The following is a 19,613-nucleotide window of genomic DNA, read 5'->3' on the forward strand; positions in this document are numbered from 1 at the left end:
TCATTGATGTCTTCCTGCAAGTTAGTAACGCTTACTTCTCCCGAAGTTGATAAAAATACATCTTTTCAGAAGACAGCCTCACCCTGAAGGCTCCAAACCAGACCAGCTCCCGGCTTGCTTCGGTAAGTCAGTCTGGTGTTAACTTCCTAACAACTAAGATGATTTATCATAGAGCAATAAAATGGTTTGGGTTGGAAAGGACCTTAAGATCATCCAGTTCCAACCCCCCTGCCATGAGCAGGGGCACCTCATCCTAGACCATGTCACCCAAGGCTCTGTCCAGCCTGGCCTTGAACGCTGATAGGGATTGGGCATTTACCACTTTGGGCAACCTGTTCCAGTGCCTCACCATCCTCACAGTGAAGAACTTCTTCCTTATATCTAACCTGAGTCTCCCCTCTTGGAGCTTGAAGCTTTATGTTCTGTTTCAAAGCTGAGTTGTCAAACTAAAGCCTACAGCCAACTGTTCTCATCAGTGCTTTAACTGCCAAGTCTTACCCGGTTTCAAACACTTGTATTTTTTTGATTTTGTGTATGTTAAGTTGCACATGATTTAGTTATGTCACAGTATTCTGGAGCATGACTATTTAAACACAAGATTGAGTTCAGTATCTGGTGAGGACTTTTTAAAGGTTGTTTTATTTGACTTGATATCAATGTCTTCCAGTAGTACTACATCTTTAAGAAATTTTGGCCACGTTTTCCTTTCGATTGTGGAAATCAGTGTGAGGAAGCCTTTGGGAGGAGGACTTATGGAGGAGGAGGCTACTAGGTGTTTTAAAACAAGAATTTCTGAAGAAACATGCTCATTATTTTGCTTACTTTTATGTGGGCACAGTCTTCATGAGGAGCTTTGTGTATGTAAACATCTTTATGATTATTTGGTGGTTCTTTGTTGCCTTTGCGCAGAGGATGCCAACAGACAACAGCCACTTGCCAGACAGCATCCAAGAACAAGACCCTGTTACCACTTCAAGCAATGATTGCCTACGTAATGATGAGGAATTGGGAATTGAACAAGAAAATGGCATTTGTGATAATGACCTGGATAATAGTGTTGAGGTTCCCAGCTTTGCCAGCCAGCCATCTACTTCCATGACTGTTCCTTTGGAGGTGTCCAGAAGAGGACAACCCATTTTACAGATCAACAGGCAGCAGATTCAGTCCATCTCATATAGTGCACAGGCTGCTGAGCTCAAAGGTTTAGGAGTTGATGTCTATGACCAGGATGTATTGGAGCAAGGAGTTCTTCAGCAAGTAGATAATGCAATTAATGAAGCGAATAAAGCAACAAAAATAGCTGATGCAGAGAAAGAATATCGGTCAGTGTTGGATGACTTAAGGTAAATTGTGTCCTTTCTTACTGTTCTTTTCTGTTCCTGACTGATAAGGCTTGGTGTCTTGTGTTTTTTAAAAGCTGGAAGATGAAAAGATGTTTTGAAAGCACTAGATCATGTGTTCCGAGTCACCCACCTTTTAAAAAAGGAGAAAATATTTTTCACTTCAGAGAAATGCTTCTTTGGTCTTATTTGAATAATTTAGTCATGCATCAAGGCAGTAGAGGACAGCACATCTCCTTTTTCTGCTTTGTCTCCTACCTTATGAAGAAGTGTTGTTTTCTGGGCAGTAGAGGAGAACTGTATTATATTCTATTATTCAAAGTCATAGTCAGAAAAAGTGCCACTTCTTCAATTCTGTATGCTTCATAGCATTATGTGCTTTCTGTAACTTGGATGACTGCATATCATAAGTGTACTACAACCAAAACCACATTATCACAAGTGCTTATATGAAGTATTTAATGATATCTTAAAATAATCAAATGCCTAATTAACATGGGATATAGATAGTAAAAGACTTTGTGGGATAGGAACCACTAACCTTTTGAGTTCAGATCTTAGATTTCCCTTCTGTTTCTAGTCTCATTGTAGAGTTACTGTGTGAACTACTGCAGGTAAATAATTTTACAAGTCCATCTTTCACTCTTACATTAATGTTGAGGTTTAGTGCTCAAGAGTGGTGTAGGCCTCCATTAATTATGTGAACTCTTATGTAGCTCTTGTTATGCATAAGCTTAATTTTATGTACTTTGTTAATTTTCCAATTTGGTTGTGGAGATGTGAAATTAACTATGTTTGCAAAATTGGAACCTAATTTCAGATGTTACAGTGAATAAGATGGTCACTGAGAAGAAGAATGGAGCAGTGTAACCACTGCAATTAGATTATGTGGTTGTTAAGAGTGGTACGTGACACTGCCAATTAGTTGATATTTTCCTGGTTTTCTTTAGAAGGCATCCTATGATTTTTCTTACCCTTCTATTTTTGTCTTCCACTTAAAGTTGTAAAATGAGATTTATATGAGGGAATGCAAATGTTTTATGCAGACCTGTAGAACGTCATCTCATAAGATGTAATGTGCATGTCTGAAAGTTTATTTTGGAGAAAATTAGCAGAGATATAGCTGGCTTGTTGAGCAGAGGGACTAACAGAAGTAAAGACATATGAGTAGAGCATGATGGAGTTAGTTAAAGTCCTGTAACATGGTAAGTGCATGACTAGAGGTAAAATCAGGCACAAAGAGTTTTTTGAGCAATCGGCACAGAGTTCATGATAGAAGCTGCATGACTTTGAAATGTACATAAATCTAAGCGAAGGAGGAGAATAAAATAGTTGAAGTTAAATCCTGTTTAAATCCCACAGTCTGTTAAACATTTGTGGAAAAGGACAGTGGTGGTATGTGTCAAGACACCCTTGGGCCAAGGAAGGAAAAGCCAAATGGCAGGAGGTGTTCAAAAGGATGGTATACTTAACAGCAACAAAACAGAAGACTGAGAAAGGAGATGGGATGGTTCAATATTGCTTGAAGAGAATGGAGAAGTGAAGATGGTAGTGATAGCTGGGGAGCTGGTAGAACATGTCTCTTAGGACAAAAGTGGTAGAATTCAAATTAGAGCTGGAGAGAAATGTGTCCCAACAATTTCCTCACTGACAATTGAGGAGTCTTATACAGTGCTTTTACATATGAGAGAAATAATGGCTACTCTGCAGGTTTTGTGGAGAGTTTTCTTTAACACTTTTCATAACGCTTTGAGATGCTAATTTGTGTAGCCTTATGAAATGTTCTGCTATTTGAATTAACAAATCTGTTGCTTTTGACAGTGGAATTTAACAGCAGAAACAGATACTGGGTTATAGTATGTGGTTCAGCCTGAATTTCATATTGTATATGGAAAAATGAAAAACAGGAGTGCATGAGTAAGGAAAGTTTGATGTTGTTGTGCTGTTAATTCTTTCAGCTAGTCCATCTTCATGAAACTGTATCTTGTAATCAGCTCTTTGTTTGAGAGAGACATTAGAAAGGCAAAAGAAATAGGCTTCCTTATATAATGGCATCAAACTAATAAACAGATTCAGAAAAGGAAAACGTGGGATTTCCCATTTAGATTTTTGGTTTGTGTTTTGTTTACCTTGAATAATAAAAGCAACCACTATCACTTGCTTATTGTCATCATCAGACTTGTAACTTTGAGCACTAAATATTGCGATGGCTTGTTCAGTTTCCTTGCCTTTGGAATTCTAAATTGTCTGAATTGAGAACGTGCTATTTTTCTTTCTAGACTTGACCAGTACATTGCAATCTTCTTCTTTTTTCAGATCATGTACAACATCTCTGAAACAAATAAATAAAATTATTGAGCAACTTTCACCTCAAGCTGCCGACAACAAAGATATAAACAGAAAACTAGATTCTGTAAAACGGCAAAAATATAACAAGGTGATTGGATTACGTTGATTTTCTGCTGACAATACTTAACTTGTACTTTGGCTTAAGGTTTGGATTGTGTGATACAATTCTATCTTAATTACATAGTTCAGAGTCAGTCAGCAGTTGCTGTTCTTGCCTTTTTAAATGGTTTGTCTACCAAAAGTAAATAATTTAAAGATGTGAAAGTAAGAGATTATTATTATTGTTGTTGTTGTTATTGTTATTATTAGTTTTAGAACAATCGGTAAAACTGAAATTCCAGGACCTGCTCAGAAGACTGACTTGCATTAATTTCATTAACTTAATTAAATCCTTCCCAGTAGTGTTTGGAGAATTAGCAAAGCATTGTTAGGGCATGATTTAGTAGTTGACCTAAATCTCAGCTCTCCTGGTCTTCATTCCCTACCTTCCTTTCCTTAATCCTCTTTTCATTGTCTGTGTCTTTGTTGTACTGATACACATCATTCCTTTCTGTGAACCATATTAATTCATTGATTTGGCAGAAACTGCTCCAGATTTTTTATTGCCAGAATAGCAAATCGAAGGAGCTCGTAGAGCAATCTAGCAGGCACCAGTGTAATGTGAGCAATAGACCTAAACAGCTGTGAAAAGGAAGAAGATTTGAGAAAAGGGAAATACTCTTCTGGGCAGCAATGTAGCACTTTGATCAGCTCTCTCTCTGATGGAAATTCATTCTAATATTTTCTCTGATGATAAAGCTGACTGAAAAACTTACTGCCCTTTATCTTCAGACACTTCCTACCAGTCTCAGGCCATTTGCCACTGACTTACTCAGTTGTACGATTTTTAACTTTGATCATTTCAGCAATTTGGATAACATTGTACTCACAATTTGGCTAATGAAGAGAGTGAGGGGGGCAGTACTGAACAGCGGCACAGAAGTAGGAACTGGAAGTAGTGGGAAGAAAGGCATTAAACCAGATGCACCACTAAAGAGTGATCATGTAATTGTATTTTGCTTGTTTTCATGTTACTTTTTATTATGAAATGAAAGTAATATATGTGTTAATAGTAATAATTAGTTAATAACAAAGTATGAATTAGTTTCAGGGGAAGTCCAAACCTCGTGATTTCATTGTTGGTCACTCTAACAGTCCTTGGCGTGTAACAATAGATCCTTTATGAAAACTATAATCTGTAAAAAGTGATCCTATGAACCTCAAGAATTTTGGAGGCTGTTTGGATTCAGTGTATTTAAACCTGCTCTTGGTGTACTTTTTGCGTGGAGAAGTGCCTTTCAGTACTCTTCATTTTGTAGTATTAAAAAAAAAAAAAAAAGGGTTAAAGAAGGCTGAATTCTTCTGTTATTGAGACAAATGGGAAATTAATGACTGGTACAAGACAGGTATTTCCTTAGAACTGTCATACAGCGAGTGTTTTATGATATAAAGTACTCTGGTAGCAAGAATAATAGTGCATACACTGGAGATAATACATTGTACCATACATTAATATACTTGCCCTTTGTGGTTTCTAAAGTGGTCATGAGGACATAGGCAGGCTAGTGAACTGTTCTTCACCAAAAGAAAACAAAAGAATTTTGCCATGAATATTCATTTGTACTGAAGTATGTGCCTCTCTAGATAGGGAAATATTTCCAAAGAATGGAGTTACAAATGTGTGCCTATGTCTTTGTTTTACTGCTTGGAATTTCTTGTTCCATAAGTGAAAGTTAGCAACACCAAGGAACTGCAATGTCACCAATAAATACACAGTTGAGGATATTGCCATCAGATAAAAGGTGTAGCAGAAGAGCTAGCTATGGATTATTTTCATAGCAGTAATGAATTGTCCTTGTTACAGCATCTGTAACGTTGATTTTTTTTTTTTTTTTTTGCTTATTTTTTTAAAGTCATTCTACTTTGTAGTTTTTGCTGTTAAATTAGGTGTCACCGCTCCTGAATTAAGTGTGTACAAACACATATTAGGTTGATGGACTGATTTACAATTTCAGTTTCTTTTTAACAAAACATTACAAAACTTCTGGGATGATAAATAAATCTTAAGTCTTAAAGCTGGTTTTAGTGGCTTATAACCATTAACCCAATCTTGCAAATCATAGACAAATCTTTGTGTTCTCTGTGCATCTCACTACTCTGCTCAGTGTGCTTCCTTCACTAGAATCAACACATTTATAAAACTACCTCAAAATATGTACATAAAATGTGTAATGTGCATGTGAAATTTGTGTGTCTAAACAATCGGATCTTACTGTATATGTAAGATAATTGCACACACAAAATTGTGTGTGTTTTGTGGGTTGGAGACCTACAGATACTGTGGTGACACTTCTTTGCACTTTTTTGTTTCAAATGCCATACTGTGAACATTTGAATATGAGATTCTGGGAAAAATATTGAAAATGTAGTAAAGTAAGTCTTGTTTAAAAGGATAGCATGGTTATGAACCAGATTAAAATTGAATTATGTATCTACTTGTCATTCAAGGAACAACAGCTAAAGAAGATAAAAGCAAAACAAAAGCGCCTCCAAGCAATTCTTGGTGGAACAGAGATTCTTGATAAAGTAAATGAGATTGAATTCGAGGAAGATGAAGGTATGTGAGAAGGATGAAAGTTCTGTTCTACTCTGATGTAATGCCTTTCTTTGTTTGAAGCTAGATCTTTGCCAATAAGGAAATACATTTCAGTGGTTTGCTTTCAAAGAGAGAATTAAGAATACTTATTTTGTGCACCTGCAGACTTGCAGATCTTGACATATTCATGTGGGAAGTTTTAAAAAATGGATGTTAATCCATGTTCAACTCACTAGGGATGGCTGAGGAACATTAGAGTATTGGGCTTAATAAATTGGAAATCCTAACATTTTTTCACAGCTAATTTGATAAAGATGACTAACATCATGATTGAATTACATTTTATATGCTGGATGCTATCAATCAGCATTAACAAAATTGTTTTTTCTTACTGTTGCGAAGTATCACTAGCAATGGAAGGGGGAAGTGCTTCTCTTTGTCAAGCTGCACTGTGATTTAAAGAAAAAAAAAAGGATAAGGCTTCTTCCAAAGAAGAATATTTGACCTCCCACTGTTTCACTAGGTGGTCTTTCTCACTGCTGTCTGCAGACTGAGCTTGGATTTTGTAACTCCAATTTGGCTGTGTCTTGGCCTTAGTCACTAACCTGCAGTGTTCTGCAAGGCAAGTTTGCACCCCATTGCCATCTGCTCATCACTTCTGAGTTACGTTGTTTGCAGAGGTGTAAACTCTTCTTGCTATTTGTCCATTGCAAAGGTGGCTGCAGTGGATTCCAGATCTCACAGAAGCTCACACTTTTTTCCTGATTCGGCAAAACCTACAGGACTCAAAACCTCAGTAAACTTTTTCTTAGTAGAAAAGCATCCTTAATCCTTTTTTGTTTCCATGGGTTCATGTAGTATAACTCAGGCATACAGTGTGATGAAATGTAACTAGGAAGTGAATGGAACCCAGGACAGAAAAAATGGAGTTAAGCAGTTCCAGTAGCTGGAGAAACTCAGGGAGTGGAGAGGGAGGAGGTTTATGCCTGTTGCATCATTCTTACTTGTTACACAGGTTTTGGTATAAATACTGGAGTATTTACAGTAATACAGAACTGGAGTATTGTGTACAGTTCTGGTGTCTTCAACATAAAAAGGACATGGAGCTGCTGGAGCAAGTCCAGAGGAGGGCCACGAGGCTGAAAAGAGGGCTGGAGCACCTCCCTTATGAAGACAGGCTGAGAAAGTTGGGGCTGTTCAGCCTGGAGAAGAGAAGGCTGCGTGGAGATCTCATAGCAGCCTTCCAATATCTGATGGGGGCCTCCCAGGATGTTGGGGAGGGACTCTTCATTAGCGACTGTAGTGGTAGGACAAGGGCTAATGGCTTTAAACTTAAACAGGGGAGGCTTAGGTTAGATATAAGAAAGAAGTTCTTTACAGTGAGGGTGGTGAGGCACTGGAATGGGTTGCCCAAGGAAGTTGTGAATGCTCCAACCCTGGCGGTGTTCAAGGCCAGGTTGGACAGAGCCTTGGGCGACATGGTTTAGTGTGTGGTGTCCCTGCCCATGGCAGCGGGGTTGGAACTAGATGATCTTAAGGTCCTTTCCAACCCTAACTATTCTATGATTCTATATGGGAGTGTAGTGATTTCTTGTATTAAACATGGTGACAGCATAGGGAGCACATTAGAGTTCATATGCTGTGGGGGACTGTAATTTTTTGGTAGTTCCTGCTGTATTTTGTTTCAAGAAGTATTTGCATTTTGATAGTATGTGTAATGTTTCCTATGTTAAGTTTTAGAAGTAATTCAAAGTAAAAGTTACAGTCTGAGTTTTTAGGTCTTATGTTTTGTTGGGGTTTGCCCTTTTTGAATTTCAAGTATTATATATGATGATAATTTGGACTTCTAGATTATCATCGAATGGTTAGAGTTGGAAGAGACCTTAAAGATAATCTAGTTCCAACACCCTTCAATGGGCAGGGATGTCCTCCACTAGACCAGCTTGCTCAAAGCCCTGTCTAATCTGGCCTTCCAGTGTCTCCAGGGATGGGGCATTCACAAACGGAACTGAGTGCGCACACAGCTTGGGGGTAGAAGGGAAAAAAACAAAACACCCTTGTTCCTGTGTTTGACTTCTTGAGAAAGCATTAAAGACATGATGGATGTTCTGATTCTTGTTGTAGAACCTGGTCCATCATGTCTTGGCAGTATGCTTATGCCGGTTCAGGAAACAGAGTGGGAAGAGCTTATTCGTACTGGTCAAATGACTCCATTTGGAACTAAAATACCTCAGAAGCCAGAGAGGAAAACACGACAATTAATGCTAAATGAAGCATCTGATTTTGAAAAGTACTTAGCAGACCAAGCTAAGCTGTCGTCTGAAAGAAGGAAATTATCCCTTCACAAACGAGCAAAGAAGAAATTACAAGCCAAAAGCGTCCAGTGCATAGCTCCCACATCTACTACAAAGGAAAAAGGGGGTAAAGCTCTGTCAAAAACAGATAAGCGCTTAAAAAAACACCTTAGAAAACTTCAGAAGCATGCCCTTCAAATTCAGTCAAAGGCAGAGATTCCGAAAGAAAAGAAATATCCTGAGACCAAAAAGTCCAGGCATGAACAGGAGGAGGATGATAGTGGAGAATCCGAGTATGTACCTGATGAGGAGCTTTTTGATCCAGAAGCAACAGAAGAGGAAGAAAAGCAGGCATCTTCTCATGCTGAGAATGATTCTGATTATGAACTCAGGAATTTGCCAAGAAAAAGAAAATCTTTGGTAAAGAGAGATTTTAAAGAAGCTGAAGATGATGACTTCATTCTAAGCTCTGAGGACGAAGAGCTTACACCGAAGAAACGCAAAGTAAAGAGATGGAGAGATGATGGAGATGGAGACTATTATAAACAGAGGCTAAGGTTAGTCCTAAACATTTATATTAGTAACATTAACAAATGATGCTAAGCATGCATAAGACACTGCTAAGAACTGAAGTAAAGAAAACAAGACAGTCAGAATGATCCTTCCAAAAGGAATCAGACATACCTTTAAATTACTATGTCTTTGCTGTTAGATTTTTTTGATTGTTACAGATCCGTCAGTAATAAGCCATTTGTGGATCAGTGTGTGTTTGTTATTTGCAGAACTATGAATGTGCCCAAAATCGAGTATATATAAAATAATGTATTCACAGCTTTATACTTAAGTAGTGCATTTGTTTGTAGATCATATACCTAACTTTCAACAACAACAAAAAAAAGTCTTCTGTTTTATAGGTAAAATTACATTCCAGGCAGACAAAGCCCTCTCTCTTCAGAGGGAGAGCACTTTTCCACTGAGAGAGAAGTCCTTAGTTTGGGGTGGGGTGAGATGCTTAGTTTTAGGCTTTAAATAATTAACTACTAGTCAAGAAGAAATAATTTGAATAAATTATAGTTACATACTATTTTTATAGAATTTGTTCATTTACCAAAATGTGAGGCAATTTACATACAGTTTATATGGCTAAGAGATTTATTTGAAAATCAGCATTAAAAGGATCTTTTGAATTTAAACTTGTAGAAAAGATTATACTGGAATGGACAATATCTATATTATTTGATTATTAGCACATGATATCTCTTGCTTAACTTGCATTACCAGACATGAGTAATGAAAACTGGACATTTATAGTGCTATTAGTCAAGTCTAAAAAGAGCTGCTCTGTTAGACAGTGATTTTCCTCTTTATTCTTGATGAGAGTGAGGGTAAAAATGTCCTTATCTAAAAAGAGAGTCATGATGGTGGTGGTAGTAGTGGTATTTTCTGTTGCTCTGGTGACCTGAGGTTGTAAACTGAGGTTTCCAAGGATAATACAGTATGTTAGGTGGGGAAATACAACTAAGAACACAAGTTATGTTTGAAAATGGTAGCTGAAACACCTTGTACTCATCTGTGATTTATTGAATTTATATAACCTGTGTTATGATGATCTCTCTGTAGCTACAGTGTGCTGTTGAGATGTTTTCTCTAGTGGTAGCATAGCTGTTGAGCTCCTAACAGTAGGACTAAGCAATGTTGTTGTTTTCACAGCTACCTGAAAAACATCTTAAAGGGGCAACAAACATGTCATTTTTTAAGCTGTTAAAATGCTAACTAGACGTGTCAGTGAAGTTAAAAGACGTTTTTGCACCTGCTGGAGTCAAAAGATCAAGACCACTAAAATAGCTGAACCGGGACAGTTGTAACTGTTGTCTAACTCGGGCATGTTTTCTAGTATAAGGGTTGAGCTTTGTATAAGGGATTTCAGCTTGTCGATCTCATGCTTACTTTTAATTAATTACCTTCAGTGAATGTCCTTCAAATAGTTCTACAGTCCTCTAGAAAATCATGTATTCCAACCTGAAAACAGCTACTCTAGAGTGAAAGGAAGAATATATATTAGAGCTGTCAGTGAAAGGTGATTGATGCAGTGATAAGGCCTAGCACAGAAACTTGGTTAATGCTTGGGAGACTTGAATTTTACACTTCCATGGAAATACAAAATCTTATGGATTTAAATGAAGCTGTGTCAGAGGAGGATCAAGCCTGAGTTGCTGTGGAGGAAGAGGTATATTCTGATAGCAGAGGTACTCACAGTTGTAGAATAACTGGTACCAAAACCTCAGGTATGAAGAGCCCAACTTCACTTTCACATCCCATGTCACAACAGCAGATAGGAGCTGATATGAGACAGTAGGTTTGCAATTCCAGGATGCCACTTTTCAAAGTTAAAGCGTAGTTTATTCCTTTTGAATAGAAGATTTTGGCAAGAGGCTAATTTGAATAATGTCCAAAGAGTCAAAAATAAATATGTTTTTTTAGTGGATGCGTTAACAAAAATTAATTGTACTTAATTGGTGAAATATTTATTATTTTATTGAATAAAACTGTATTCTTCACATTTTAATTAGACCAATATTAAATCATTTTTAATTCAGTGTTTTCATCAAGAGTAATTTTAGTATGACTCACACTTTAAATTCATTCAAACACATTTTTTAATAACATTAAGATTGTGACAATTTATCCTTAGCAAAGTCATATCATAGACTACATTTCTTTTGGTTACTAAAGTTACAATAAAGGCTTAAATGAATTTTAGAAATATCAATAACTGTAATTGCTACCAAAACACTACATCTCTTCAAAATTTCATAGCTACAGTTATTGTGGCTGTTAAGCTGCAGCTGTCCACATTGATGTTTTTATGCTGACACCCCCAGGTAATCTTCATTATGGGAAATGCCATGAGAAAATAAAATGTAGTGAATTAAGAAACATATTAAGAATGCTATAGAAATGCTGTCATTTGCTTACATTTATGTCTTGTTTCATGTCAGTTTTACTTTTGAATACAAACGAATGGATGAGATTATGGTATATTTTACCCCTGAGAGAGGCAGGGGAAAATCCTTTAGGATTACTTTAGTCTTCTGAACATCTAGTCTTACGCTTGCTGCCAAATACAGCCGTACACTCTTAAAGATTGAAAATGAGTTTCCTTAACATTAAAACTTTTCACAGATGGGACTTGAAGAGATTGGTCTCTGTCAAGGGGAAACTACATTGATGTTGTTAAAGCGTCGTAATTAGCTGACTGTGGGACTGCAAAGCATCTCTAGAACAAGAGACTGTTTTCAGAACAGGAGCTGGTGTTATCTGTAGTGAACAGGGCAGGCGGGAGAGCACCTGTCTCTTTCCTGTCCTTGTAAAGGCTACTGGTGGTGGTTGGCCTAAATACTCAAAGCAAGATGAGATCAGTGGAATGTGAAAAAGTAAAAGTTAGCTATACAGAATTCATCTCCCACTCTCGGTAATTTCAGTTCTTTTCCCTTGTGTGGGTCTTGCCTTTCTCTAGTTACTCTTACTGGAGCCATGCTGCTGTGCAGACATGCAGGGGAAAAATCTTCTGTTCTTAAAAGGTTAATGTCTAAGGTGAATCGTGACTTTCAAGAATGACCAGTAGCAATCAGGGTTATGGAGAGTAAGGTAAATAAGTGGGATACTGTAAAGCATCTAAAAGGTAAGTTTAAGGTTCAGTGTAAAGTAGTGTGTTGTCATTCCCATCTCTCCTTCATACTGGCTATTGCCAGCTGAGCCCAGAGGATTAGGTCTCTAAGATGGTGCTGAAGGTCTCAGAAATTTGATCCCTATCAACACATATGTTATCGATGTAAATCTTGTTATGCTCAACAGTGACCATCCTCGTCTAGAAGTGTTCAGAACTCGTGCTGGTGGAATCTTAACCTGTTGCCTTCTGCCTGGTGGATTGTTCAGGTCATGGTGGAGACAGCTTCTTTAAAGACTATGGAATGAGTGAAAATGCACATGATTTCAGCTTCTTTTACATAGGATCACAAAAATAACCTTGTATGCAGGTTAAATGCATAGGAAATGAACCTTTTCTTTGTTCTCAATAAGAAAACTACATAGTTTTCTTGTATTATTCTCAAGACTTTGCAGATGTAGAAACTGCAACTTATCAAGATTTGTTTTTCTTTTTCATATGAAAGTTTTCATTTACATATACTGAAATGCAAAGCATATGTATAACCAAGTAATTTTTGCTGCTTATGAGATAAGTAGTTTCTGTGTTACATTTTTGACATCACTAATGTGTTAACTGCATAAGGTAATAGCTTGGAGTCGAAACAAAAAATGAGCAGTCTGGTCACTGTTCACATAGCAATTGTCAATACGTAACTCCTTCAACAAAGGAATTGAATGTTATGGGAGATAAGAGCCATATCCACATTGTCTTGTGTATTCTCTATAGTTTGTGGAGTACAGTTGTTTGAATCCTTCAATTGCTGTCAAGTGCTCAGAAGCAAAGCTGTTTCTTTCCATGTCTCCCAAGTGACATCCAAGCAGCTGAGTAGCTGGAAGTTGTGCTTATCAGTGCACAAAGTAATTGATTCAAGGAATCAAACAAAAATAAAATTTGCTTAAAACCAAGTTGTTTTTCTCAAATCAGATAAGTTTTCATGTGCTAGCTGCCTTTGAAGTGTCTGAGTCACTGAATCTCTTGATGTTTCAGAGTTATAAATTAAAGAAGGTTTAAATATTACCTTTCCTGAAAGATACTTTCTTAAAGCATCCTAACTGCTCTTTAAAATGACAAAGCCAAGACACAAATGAAGATATATTTTGGCTCACTTGCCAAGTACACCTTTCATTCTAAGCTCAAGTGTATAATTGTCTACATCAGTCTTAATTTACTTACGGAGACTTGTGGTACTAACTGCATGTATTTCATCTGTTAGGACGTTCCAATTAAATCCACCCATATAGACCATAAAAAGTTAGATCAGAAAAGTAATGCTGAATGCTTCAATTTAGCAAATTAGAGTAATCTGTAAGGGATTCTTAGCTGTATAAAATAGAAAACATATTGTACTTCACAAATGGAAACTATATTAAACACTCAGCTTGGTTCCTGACTGTATTTTTTTTTTTTTAAATCAAATTGTGCTCATTACTGTTTCAAACGCAGAATTTCTTTCTAGGGTATTGCAATAAGTGGGAAATGGGCTTAGTATCAGAATACATTCTTATATTAAGAAAGATTTAATTGTATGATATATGGCTTTCGTACTGCACTTGCAGCATAAAATTGTATTTGTGTCTGTGACCATGGACAACATAAAATGGATTTCTGAAGGTCATACTTGTATGTTCAAGAGGCTCTGGCAATACAGTAACACCTGTATTTTCTGATTCATTATGCATACTAATGATGTTTAACTGAGGTGCATAAGGAATATAGTGACCAAATGGTCAATATGTTACTGTTTAGTTAAGTCAAATATAAGCTACTGCTGTTTTTCCCTATGAAGTTTCACTTCTGGGGAAAGGTACAGGACCAGACTGACCAACTGGCTGCTGTGATCTACCAAATAGTGTTTGTCCTCCTATTGCTTCATTGCCATTTACATATTTACACTTTTCTAAATAAAATAATCGAGTTTTAGTGTATAATATCTTAATACAATATCTTACCTTAAGTTCACAGCCTTTCAAAAACTGAATAGCTTCTTCAAACTTTGAAAGTTGTTAGTGGTAACAAAAAATTGCTGCTTTTTCTGTAAACTGGTAGTTGAGAGCAAAGAAACCTACACACTTCTGGAAGAGTTGTAGTAGTACCAGAGCCTTCAATACTACAGCTTGTGTAATTATACACTTCAATAAAGTAACAGATACAGTGTGTATAAAATAAGCTTTCATTTAGGAAAATTAAGTATATGATTTATTAGTTCAAATTCTAGACATACATCTTTTCTAGGTATCTAATAATTTTAAGAGAAATCCCAACATTGATCAAACTTCTTGTGGAAAATATAGTAGTTTTATTAAGGTGAAGAGCCTAAATCCCTGGACAGCAACAAGATCATCTCAGAAATGTTTCTTGGTTGTTGCTGGATCACTTTTTCTATATGTACACTAGAGGGCAATCTGATTCTTCCCAGGGGAGGCTGAAGCTTCATTGTTGGGTAGTGATGATTCATACCGGAGTATAGAATTAGAAGAAAGCTCTTGAGCAAATTATTGCCCTGCTTGAGTTTAATATGGACTCTTTATTGAGCTGTCACTTCAGAAGCTTTCTAATGTACGATTGTTTTGATTTTAGTGTGGTAAGTAGGAGTATTCTTCCTTGGTTTGAGCCTTGTCATAACTCGGTCAGATAAAATAATTAAGTTCTGAAATCTCTCAATTCTAGTAATGACAGTCTGAAGCAATGTCTGTCAACATTAATCTGAATCGTTGATCTTTTTCTGGAATTCAGAATAGTAATAGACCATCTGTGTCTGATAGCACAACATTGTAGTACTGAACAAAAATAAATGCATTTTTATGCTATGCCCCTAGAATGTATCATACCTGCCTGCTAGAATCCAGAGCATGAATGTTACTTTCTTAAACCAAACATTTAACAGACTGCTAGTCTTGGAGATTTTTATTCCTGTGTTACGAATATATGTAAAACTACCTGTGGGGAAAACTTTGACACTTTATATATTTTTAGTAAGTTGTTTGGGATTTTTTTACTACTTAACTGGATACACAATTTCATACAATGAAATAAGAACAATTGATAATAAACATTAGTAACTCATCAGTTTTTAATCAGAAAACTGAAGACTGTCCCTCTAGGGTTTTTTTTCCTTGCATGTGTTGCTTTTTTTTCTCTATCATGACTTTTGCTTCTGAAAACTTGCTGACTTAAGGGATCAAAATATATTCCAGTGAAGCTGGCTCTCTACACCTGTCCAGCATTGTCTTGTCTTAGTTTTTTCAGTGCAACCATTTCTGACAGTTACTGTTAACTTGAGTATGTTTGGAGATGGTGGTGTTTATTTTCACTTATAAAAACAATACCACAGTTCCAAGTCTGTGACTGGTTCCATAAGGGCAGTCTGTTTTTTCTGAAAAGATACTAGTGAAAAGCTGATGTAGAAACCTGCCATAATTAGCTTGCTTTCATGAGAAAGGGCATATGATTGTGTGGTTTGTATGCGAAGTGTTGAACTTCTCCCGTGTTCTCTTGTTCCTAACCCAAGGGTTTTTTAAACAAGTTTGACAGAGATGCAGGATCCTCTGAGTGGAAGTTCAAGTTTCACTGGAGTAAGTGGTCAGGAAGGCAAGAGAAACTCTATTAATGCTGCCACTGTAGAAAACACAGCTCGAACTTAAGTCTTGCGATAAGTTTGCGGTTCCCGTGGAAGCTGATTTGAATGACCTAACAGCAAGAAAAGAGTCTTTTAGTTTTTTCACCTTATTTCATATGAGAAAATGCAGAGAAGTGTCCTTAAGAAGACAGGCATCATTGGTTTAATTTCACCCAGAATGCTTATGTAGCTAAAAAATCAAAAGAGAACACTAAACCTTTATTGCCTGGGGTTTTTTGGTTGGTTGTTGGGTTGTGGTTTTTTTTCATTCACTGATGAGTTCAAGGTAGAAAACTTGAATCAAATTTGATTTTTCAGCAGTTTTAGTTGACAGGATTTTTCTCTAGTGGAGAAGGCACTTCTCATACCAGGCTGGAAGGACTTACGGTGCTGTTGTGATATTGCGCCAGTTGTACCTGCTTCTGAATGACTGAGCTAGATAAGAGTACGGCTGAAGTCTTAAGGACTTGGAGCAATGCTTGACGTGTTTTATAGTATCTTCTGGTTTATTTGCCAGGTTGGAAATGCAAAGTGTCAGGGCGAGAAGCTGTCTCATGGGAAGTTGTTTGAGGAAAAATTTTAACGGTGACTTCTGTCTCCCTCCTTTTGGCTAGTTAGGTCAGGATATAAATCAAGATAATGAAAGTGTTTAAGTAGTTTTTGAGCATTTACCTCCCTAATTGTCTCCTCTAAAGGATTTGCTATATAAATATGACATTGGATAGTGCATTTTTGTTGGGTTTTTACCTGATCAAAAATTCAGTTTAGTTTCCATATGGAATCTTTTCTATGCCATAATTGAATCCTTGTGTCACTCTAGGAAGTGGCAAAAAGAACATTTGAAGGACAAAGAACATCAAGCAGCTGAAGAACTTTCTGAAGAAAGTGACACTGAATTTGAAGAGGGTTTCAAAGTACCAGGATTTCTCTTCAAAAAGCTTTTTAAGTATGTATCATGTACTCTATTTTAACATTATGCTGCTCTATGCTGTTAATAATAGTAGTAATAATAGTGATGGTGATTTCTGGATGCCCTTCGCTATAACTTTTACATTCACTTTGGGCATCATTCACTTCAGTGATGCCTCAACTTTTATTTCTGTTGTTTCTGTAGGATTATTTATTTTAAAAAGGCTCCAGGATTAAACCACAAAGAAACTAATTTATTACAAGCACAAAATGCAATTACATGAAAATATGGATGATAAATGGCTGATGTGAATATTGTGAATGCATATTAGTTAAACTATAAATTGGGAAGCTCTCCTTGTCTATTTTTGTAAATGCTTTCTTTATTCGTAAGTGGTTGCTTTTAATTTAGGTGTGGAGTGCTAGAATAGCTTTGAAGCATAAGGTGTTGTGAAGTTGTGGTAAATGAAAAGAAGAGATGTAAGTGTTTCTGTGATTGGGTAGTGAAATTTTCTGCCAACAAAAACCAAACAACTTTTTAAATAAATAAACGAAGTCTACTCAAAGTAACTACTTATTCATATTATAAAATAGTCTTGAACATTTTGTCCAGTAAGATTTTAAAATATAGAGAGTGCTTCCTTAATTCTTTTAGTAGATGGAAAACACTCTACAGCTTATTCTTCAGTTGTTTAATTCTGGATTACAGATTTGGACATGACTGTTTTCTGTTTTAGTTTTTTGAGACCATGCTGCCCAGTGACACTTTCAGGTTCCTCTCAAAAAACTATTTACAAAAGGCAGCCCAAACAAGCTAGCAGCTGACAAGTTAACTTCATCCGTAATCTATTAAGTTCCATGCATAGTAGGCTTGAATTAATTTTTGTTGGCAACATTTCACACAGCAGGAAAAATGGCTTTTCTTTGAAAAGCTAACTCTCTAAAAATCTCAGAATTAGTGGAGTAGGAAGCCCTGGTTTATAATGGGTGTGCATGGTATCCCTTCCAACAGGACCACTTAGTCTTAACCTCAGAGAAATTATTACTGTTGTCCTGCAGTCCCTCAGAAGGGAAGCACCAGCTCTGAAATTGAATTGAATTAATGGCTTGGTTGCCAGAACCATACACAGCCAATATGTGGTCTCCAGTTGTTTATGCGAAAGTAGTGCAGAAGAGAACGGATGTGTGTGGTCTGAGCAACCCAAAGAGAATTGAGATAAAGCAGACAACTAAAAATTAATCTTAGAGATACCAGCCTCACTAATGAAGGGTATCCCTGCAAGCATGAGTCAGTTGGCAAAACTTCTTAAGTGGTTAGAAAGATCAATTTTGTTGAATGATTTGTCTGACTTGTAACTTAAATGCTGAAATCTCCGATGTACAAAGGCCTATAGTCAATAGGCATTAAACTGAGTTCTGAGCAAGTTTAGTACAAAGCATGGAAGTATATTGACCCAAGGAGGTGGATAGCAGTATACTCTAAGTGATCTGCTTGCATAGTTGAATTGAATTCCGAAGAAGGCAGCTCATAGCAGAAATAGTAGGCTGTTCAGTTAGTTCTTTGGTAAGCCTGTTGAAGTGGACGATCAGTTTCTTCCCTATATACTTGTCTGCTTTGAAACATTCAGCAAGAATGCCATTGGTGCTGCTGCGTAACAAAACCAAACATAGCGTGGAAGAGTGACTTACAAACACTGGCTTATACAGTCTGCAGTTAGCCTGAGATAAAGCTATCTTATAAACCAGGTTTCTCCATTATTTGCTTTCAATATGTAATTTCCCTGATATGTCTGAAAATGCAATTTTTGTCTCAGCAACAATGTAGCTGAACTCTCCTAACTCCTGTGGCGAATTCTGAAGGACACATCACAGTACAGCATGATTACTCATGTGAAATACAGTCCAAACATAACTATTTTGGAAGAGCAGGCAATATTTTTATTTTACTTCCAAGGTATTTTTGGAGTGAAAAACAAACCCTAAAATTTGGTGCAATGAAAACATCATTAAAGAGAATTTATTATCTCCATGTAACGATAAAAACTAACCTTGGAGCAGAATTTTTCACAAACTTAATTCTTGCCTGTGAAACTTTCTCAGGAGAAAGATGCTTATAAATGCAGCTAGCTTTTAAGCACTGGGTGTAATCCTAAGAAATAATATACCAGGAAGTTCTTGAATGGCTGTCTTCTGAGGAGACATGCTGGACATTAATGTGTGGTACAGGTTCTGACTAGAATTAGAGTTCTGTCTGGAATTAGGGTTTTCTCAAGTTCTTTAGTATCTCTGTCAGAAAATGCTTTTTCTTCATGAAATGTAGTAATGGTATCATCTTAACCCAATCTTAGCTAATCCTGCAAGCCATTTCATAGTTGGGTTTAGATTGCTAATTTTTTCTAATAAAAGGGTCTTTTTAAGGGCTGTTTGGTATAATGCACTTGAGACACCAACAGATAGTGTGATGTGTGAACCATTAGATGTGTTCTTTGATCATCTCTTTCTAACTACTCAAGCCATTTTTCTCCGTTTAGCATTCTCTAAATCCATACAGAACTCATCATAAATTGATTTTTAATAGTACTTTGTAGACACTGGTGTCGTTAGCTGTCAGTAGTCCTAAATACTATTTATTCAAAGAATGAAACAGGTTTTTTGAAATATACATAAGACAATGCCCTTAAAATGAACAATCCCTATTTCACAAAAAAAAAAAAAGAAAAAAAAAAAAAAAATTTTTGCCTTTTACTATTTCCTGCATTTG

The 19,613-nt window shown here is 36.6% G+C and overlaps 1 protein-coding gene across 1 annotated transcript in view; it reads left to right on the forward strand.

The window, feature by feature from the left end:
- Positions 1-915: 915 nt before the first annotated feature.
- LOC104407702 (DNA excision repair protein ERCC-6-like) overlaps positions 916-19,613 on the forward strand; it is a gene marked incomplete at its 3' end in the record, with an annotated part of 23,947 nt that continues 5,249 nt past the window's right edge. Inside the window, exons 1-6 of the mRNA XM_010017046.1 lie at positions 916-1,343; positions 3,657-3,777; positions 6,237-6,314; positions 7,512-7,545; positions 8,449-9,175; positions 16,764-16,889. Of these exons, the coding sequence (XP_010015348.1) occupies positions 1,096-1,343; positions 3,657-3,777; positions 6,237-6,314; positions 7,512-7,545; positions 8,449-9,175; positions 16,764-16,889 (1,334 nt within the window). The remainder of the gene's footprint in view (positions 1,344-3,656; positions 3,778-6,236; positions 6,315-7,511; positions 7,546-8,448; positions 9,176-16,763; positions 16,890-19,613) is intronic.

The sequence above is a fragment of the Nestor notabilis genome, unplaced genomic scaffold (genome assembly GCF_000696875.1).
Source record: "Nestor notabilis isolate BGI_N333 unplaced genomic scaffold, ASM69687v1 scaffold29416, whole genome shotgun sequence".
In the NCBI taxonomy this organism is placed as follows: domain Eukaryota; kingdom Metazoa; phylum Chordata; class Aves; order Psittaciformes; family Psittacidae; genus Nestor; species Nestor notabilis.